This window comes from Idiotropiscis lumnitzeri, chromosome 1 (genome assembly GCF_059441095.1).
Source record: "Idiotropiscis lumnitzeri isolate Australia: NSW breed Sydney's pygmy pipehorse chromosome 1, RoL_Ilum_1.0, whole genome shotgun sequence".
NCBI lineage: Eukaryota > Metazoa > Chordata > Actinopteri > Syngnathiformes > Syngnathidae > Idiotropiscis > Idiotropiscis lumnitzeri.
Genome location: NC_142391.1, coordinates 33148683 through 33155542, shown reverse-complemented (window position 1 = coordinate 33155542; position 6860 = coordinate 33148683). Strand labels below are relative to the sequence as shown.

Here is a 6860-nt window from a genome sequence, read left to right as displayed (position 1 = left end):
CTGTGAAGAAATTTGAGCATTTGAAGTTATAACAAAGCAAAGCAGAAGTCTAATCAATAGTCAGGATTATAAGATACAGTAAAAAAGAAGATAATTGTACTTTATCTCATGTATGGTTGTTCTACTTACTGTACTCCTTTGAAAAGGTGTATAAAAAAATCCAGATAAAAAGCTCGTGTGGATTTTTTAACTCAATTTTCAAAAAAGGAAAACTCCATTTGTCATGATGCGTTCACATTATGAAGCTCCACTTTTCTTCTTCAATTCCCATGAGCTCAAATGGCTGAAGGCATGTGGTTTTGTGTTCTTAGCGTATTGTGGTGCGATTGAAAAAGGACATGGCAACACAAAGTCAGACACAGTGAGCAGCTCTTTGTTTCTTTCAGCAGCTTATTCACATTTATACACGTGTTTCTTGTTCATACCTGCCACTTTGACTTTCTCTTTTACAAAAAGCAAGAAGAAAAAGAAGCACTTCTAGAGACATACACGTACATTATAGGCAGCATAGAAGAGGAATGGTACAGTAGGTCACTTGAAGAAGAGAGAAAGTCCAAAGTCGTTGATTGTCACTCCCTCTTTTCATAGAGTAGTTTGATCTCCTCTACGTTTGCCTTGACTCAAAATGACACCACTGTCCACCTTGTCCATCGGGTAGAAACGATTTGATTGTTAAAAACAAATCAAACCAGAATGTCACACAGTAGAGCACAGACCTCCGCCAAGGCTGGCCGTTAACAAAAGTCAAAGAGAGGAGGAGAAAAAAAATTTCCTGGAGCGCCGCATTTGTGAGTTGTTCATTCTTAGGCTAGCAGGCTACTTCCTGGTTCAGGACAAGAGCGGGTCATTTCTCTTTTCCAAGGGCACAGGGAAACAGTTCCAACGTGACTCCACCAACAAAAAGTAAATTCCTCTCGGAATAGTAAAAAAACAAAAAAAACAACAATCTAGCGAACATATATTAATTTATATCTTGAGCGGGCTCCTTTCCGGACCATATTTTTTTTTGAGAGGGAGAAACACTTGGCAAAAATACAAATTAATTCCTTAACAAAGTGAAAACGTTGAAGTGTTCCGTATTAGTTTTTGTTTGTCAATTGTGAGGCTAATTCATGAATGGGAGATGATGGGACTGTACCATTTTTATAGGGGAAGTCAACTCAAAATTGTTCTTTGCAAGAATATGTTCTATGCAGGCCCACGAGTTGAAACATGACATTTTATTCAATATTATGTTTGTGGAATATGAGTTAAGCAGTAAAATCCATGTTTTTAGCCATCTCAGGGGGCGGCCATTTTGTCACCTCGGTTGACTGAAAATGACATCACAGTTGCTCAGGGCTCAGTTTACGACCAATCATGGCTCAGCTTCACAAAACAGGTGAGTTGTGATTGTTCATTACCCGATCTCTGAGCGACTGTGAGTCGACAGAAGTAGCAAAATGGCCGCCCCCCTGAGATGGCTAAAAACAAGAACAATTTTGCACCTTAATTCATATTCATATTCATTGATGGTGAGGTGGCACATTTGTGTGTGGGTTGCCGCTCAGTGACGGTGTCTATGTGTGCCCTGTGACTGGCTGGCGACCAGTCCAAGGTGTAGTCTGGCTTTTGCCCAAAGTCAGCTGGGATGCACTCCTGTGACCCTGCTCAGCATAAGTGGTGTTGAAAACAGAACACATAATACATGAAATAAAAAGTGCGAAAACAAAATCTGGGATTTTGTTAGAAACAAAATTTCCTGGTTCCTAGAAAACAGTGTCAAATTTGGACTTAACCATTTTCTTTGTGGGGAACAGTACATTGTAACTCGACAAAAGGACCAGAATGGGAAAATCAATTCCTCCATCCACAATTTCACAGGAATTAGCACCAAAACCTTGGTGACCAACACAAAAATAATCAAAACACTACCCCTAGACTTTACACTTTTACACTTGGGGCAAGTAACAAAGCAGTGGCGTCTGACTTTTCTTTTTGTGAAAAGCTGGGTGAGATTTGTTGTTGTAGTTTTTTTGTTGTTTTTTTTTTAACCAGCATGCACTCTGCCTTCTGCATTATTGCCCAGAGTGCTCGTGTGCTAATGCTGTGATAGGCCGGGGATTATCTTTTATCACTTGACCACCTCGGAAAGCATTCAAAGTCTTCATCAGTTTTTACAGCTGCAAAAGGCAACCATGAAAAACAAAATGTACAAAACGCCTCGGACTATTCAATATACTACAGTTTACTGTACAGTAGACCGTATAGCAAATGATTACAAATCAACCCAGTGAAACAATTCATCGAGACAAGTCCACAAACATCAATACCATCAAGTGCTGTTGTCATTAAATGAAGTTTAAGATCTATATTTCCACATTATAGAATCACCATTATCATCATTGTTATTATAATTATTACATGAAGGTTTCCGGACACAAAATGGCTGAGGATATGAATAGATGCTTTTTTTGCCCTTTATAGTAACAAAATTCAAATGAAAATCCTTTCATGCATGTTTTATTTACAATGTGTGGTTGTAACATGCACGTGACTGTATTTGGATGTGGATGTTGATGTGTTTTTTGCCCTTTTTTTAATAATAAGATTTTTTTAATAAACTAAATAATAAAATGTTAAATATTTTGGGAAATTGTTAATTTGGCTTCACATTTTTAATCCGTTTTGCTGACTTTTTTTGGGGAGTGTGGGGAGAGGGACTGACGGACTAACGGAATGTGTTTTGCAATCATGGTTGGTGAAGTATTCACAGTTTACAGGCAATTAGAATTTTTTTGAAGGGGCAAGTGAAATTCTAATAGTTTTTCGCTACTGGAAGAAGAGCTCGCCAGCGTTTACTGTAGATTTTCACGGATCTGATCAGCAGATATTTTGCATTTTATTTAAAATCTGTGATTGGTTGGAACGTCATTATTTGCCGCTTGATCAATAATCAGATCGGCAAAATAAGACATTACAGAAAGCACAATTTTGTTTACTCCAGACATCGCTGACATCGTTATTAATCCAAGGTTTTTCAGCATGTACAGTTGTATTTTTTTTTTCAATTATTTTCCATTATTTTGTAATAATTTTTTGTTTTGGTGGGGTGCAGTTTTTCCCACCCAATTTCCATAAATCTAATTTAGCACCATTTATGGTAGACTTTTTAGGATTTAATTGTGATTATTTTTTTCCCATTTTTTTAAAACCTGTTCAGATTCTTTGTAGTAGGGAATCGAAACCGGTAATATTGTTTTGTTGTTTGTTGAAATAAATGTACATTTGTTTCATGAAAAAATAAATAAATTAATAATTACTTTGAAAGCTGAGTTTGCTATGTATCAAACTCCTCTGTAGCATTACAAAACAGTTCCAGCATAAAGCAACTGAAAAAGACATGATAAATCCTTTGCCCACTCATGGTGCGTAGTGAGTGTGCTGCCACATGATGGATGCTCACTCTCACCGACTCCCCGAGGACGCTCACTAACCCGCGGCGACACCCCACCCTTACTCCTCCACTCCACCGTCACGCCTTCAACCTTTTCCTCCCAACCTCTTGACTCCACTTCTCCATTGCCCCACCACATCTCCTCATCCCTCTCCGTCGCCCTTTCCCCCTGCGCCATAAAACAATAAGTCTTGAATGTCTGCGAGGAGGCCCGCGCTAATGGAGCCCATTAGGCCCCGTAATGAAATATACATTACACCATTACAGAGGACTGCAGCGCTCAAATAATAAAACATGCACAATTCAATTTCCTTCTCGGACCGTCGTGAGTGTCTTTCAGCGAGTGTGTGCGTGCACGCGTGTGTGTAAAGACGGAGGGACAGCAAGAGAAGGTAAACAATTTGTGTAACACACACACTCACAGTTTTGAAGCATGTCTGAGAGCTAAGAGGCCTGAGCATTTAATATGAGTTGACCAGAAGAACCGCACCTGCCACGTATCTGACCCCACATTTGTGTGAGAGTGGGGTGGAGAAGCTTCGTTAGAAAGTCAAATAGAAAGCGGGCAAAAAAAAAAAAAAAACAACCTTTAAATGAATTAAAGACTTCATCTACAGTATTGTTGTGCTGTAGAACACAATTAACAAATCTTTTCTGCTATTTGGGTTGCCATAAAGATGGGAAATGCACATAAACTAGCGGGATCTGTGTTACATTTTGAAGTTTGTAAAAAAATAGAAAGATGAATGGAAAGTGAAGGTGTGATTTGTTTCAGCTACTCGTCACCAAGCAGCTGTCAATCGTTAATTAGAGCGATTAAATTTACAAGAGAAACTATCAGCATTAAGAGGTTGAGCTCTGAACCTCAGTATTTTTTCTCCACTTTTTAAGATATGCAATATTTACTTGCTAATAGGCGAAATTAATGAGGAGTTCAGTGACAATTCGTCCTATTCCCTCTCCTATACAATCGGAGCATTTCCACTCAGGCTTTGTCTTAAGAATTGGTTCCCAACATCTGATCTAAAACCTCCCCATGCTTCAAGCTTCCCCGCCGTCTCCAACGACCCCTTTCACCCTAATAGCCATGAACGTGGTGCAGCCGTGGCCACGTCAATCAATCGACCCCCGACACCAGCAGAAGTGAAACATCTGTTGCCTTTTAAAGTGTGGGTGAGGGGAAGCTTTCGACAGTTGTCATGTTACCCATTATTAAAAAAAAAAAAAAAAAACGCTGAGCAGTTTAGTCACGCTTTTAAAAGATCAACTATTGGAGATGTCCATAAATCCATCTATGGTATTCTATTTTATTCAAGCTTGCTATAGAGACTGTATTATGGAATGTTTTCTTATCTCCAAAAAAAAAGAAATCAACATCAAACCTATAATATTGGGTGAACATAGAACTAGATTGCTGGCTGGTAGAAAACAAATGGAGTGAGGATCAACGGGCTCGCGGATATACTGTAGCATGTTTTTAACAACTCAACTGCTTTCACACTTCGACAAGCTCTTACTTCATCAAGAAGAGTCCCAAGTATGCGGTTTAGTTCCTATTTTGTCTTGTCAGCCTTCGCAAAAGGTGGTCCAGGGTTGAATTTTTGCATATAACTTCATTTTGGATAGGCTTTTCAGTGATGTTTATTCAGGAATTTCTGATTCCATTAAGAAAATCAAAAAATAAAACAAAAAATTAAATTAAATATAAATCAAATAAATACAAAATGAAAAAAAATACTTGCCAAATTGTTTCCATGTTCAAGCCTAATAAATGGGTACTGGTCAACAATGTTTTACACGTTTTTAATCAGAGATGCAAGTACAATTTTCTATATTATTTTTTGTGTTGGTTCCAAACCGGAAGAAGAAGAATAAGAGCAATTATATATTATATAATATAGCAATATAGTCAGTAGTATTTATAAATTAAGGGTTTTTTTTCCCTCTGAAATGTCATTGCAGTAAACGACAACGCATGGTAAAATCTGGATTGTTCAATCTTTTCAAACTTTTAAACAAAAAAAATTTAAATATCACAAAAACTTAAAGTGCTAGAAAAAAAAAGGAAACATTTTTTTTCTTTAAAACTCCGAATCAAAATTATGTTCGGGGACACATAAAGCCACCTCTGTTTACTGTTGACCAGTTATTTCTTTTTCTTTCTGTTATTTCATTCAGCACATGAGGAATTAAATAAATTAAATTAATTAAATGCATAAAAAATAGATACAATTTAAAATATTAACACTGTTTTTGTATTGATATAATTCAATAAATAAAAAACGTTACTTCGACTAAGGATATTTGCTGGAATCTCCATCTGTAATTATCCGTTCCTTGTGGGATGACGTTGAACGATGGAACTATATTAGTGTGTGTGTATGTGCGTGTGTGTCTGTGTCGTGGAGTAAATGAATGGAGAGGATGCGGAAAGAGTGTCATTTGGGCTCAATAACGCATGGAGCCAAAGCCTCGCCTCAAAAAAAAAATATAAAAAAAACAACCGTCATACAGTTTCCTATTTACATGAAAAAGCTCCAAGAAGCATTCCCATTTGAAATGAGTCACTCTGTTAAGTCCAGCAAAGTGTTCCAAAAGCTTTTCCCTCTTTTTTCAGGAAAGATGAGAAGGGAAATAGGGGAAGGAGGTGTTTGGGGGATTCTTTTTTTTTTTTTGATTGCCTTTAGAAGTTGTTTTCACATCCTGTACTGCGCTCTCCTCCTCGTTCATCCCAGTATATCCAAGTAGACGGGCGAAGCTTTGGCCAGGTTGAGAAGCAGGCCGTGGATCTCCTTGATGTTGAGTCTCATGTGGGGCTCCCTCTGCCAGCAGCCCAGCATAAGATCGTAGACCTCTTTGGGACAGGTCCTGGGGCGCTGGAGCACCCGGCCCTGGGTGATGCACTCAATCACCTAGGGAGAGCGGTGGGGGGTGGTTAGGCGGGAGACAAACATGGGTGGAGAACACTCGCAGGAGGCGATGGAGCATCCGCTTCACCTCGCGGCGCAGGGATGGCGTAGAAAAATGTCAGCATCCATGAATTATTAACCGGCGTGATGAAGTCAGACGCTATCAGAACTGACAAGCACACGGATCCGACGTCGCTTCTCGGCGCCGGTACGAGATAGAAAAAAAAAATGTTCAAAGATGCTTTGAAATCAGACACTTCATTTGGTACAGCTACACTGTCTAATTCTTAGAGATGGATCAAACAAATTCGCTATTTGCCACAGATTGTTACTGCCGCAATTCTCTGACAGTGTCAATTAAAAATTTCCATTCTTGCAAAGCCGGTGTCAGTACTAAATGTGGACATTTTTTTTGGGGGGGGGGTTATATTCCCGAGAACATGACACTTGTGGACGGTCCCTAACTCAGACGGTCAGAGCAAATGTCGAACGTCAAGCCAACTTTTCTTGCTTGG

General features: G+C 38.9%; 1 protein-coding gene across 3 annotated transcripts in view; it reads right to left on the bottom strand.

Moving 5' to 3' along the window:
• Positions 1-2996: 2996 nt before the first annotated feature.
• Positions 2997-6860, bottom strand: part of ntrk2a (neurotrophic tyrosine kinase, receptor, type 2a) — a 70080-nt gene continuing 66216 nt past the window's right edge. For all 3 annotated transcript variants that reach the window (XM_088295864.1, XM_088295870.1, XM_088295879.1), the window contains exon 19: positions 2997-6348. In XM_088295864.1, the coding sequence (XP_088151990.1) occupies positions 6163-6348 (186 nt within the window). In that variant the 3' untranslated portion in view covers positions 2997-6162. The remainder of the gene's footprint in view (positions 6349-6860) is intronic.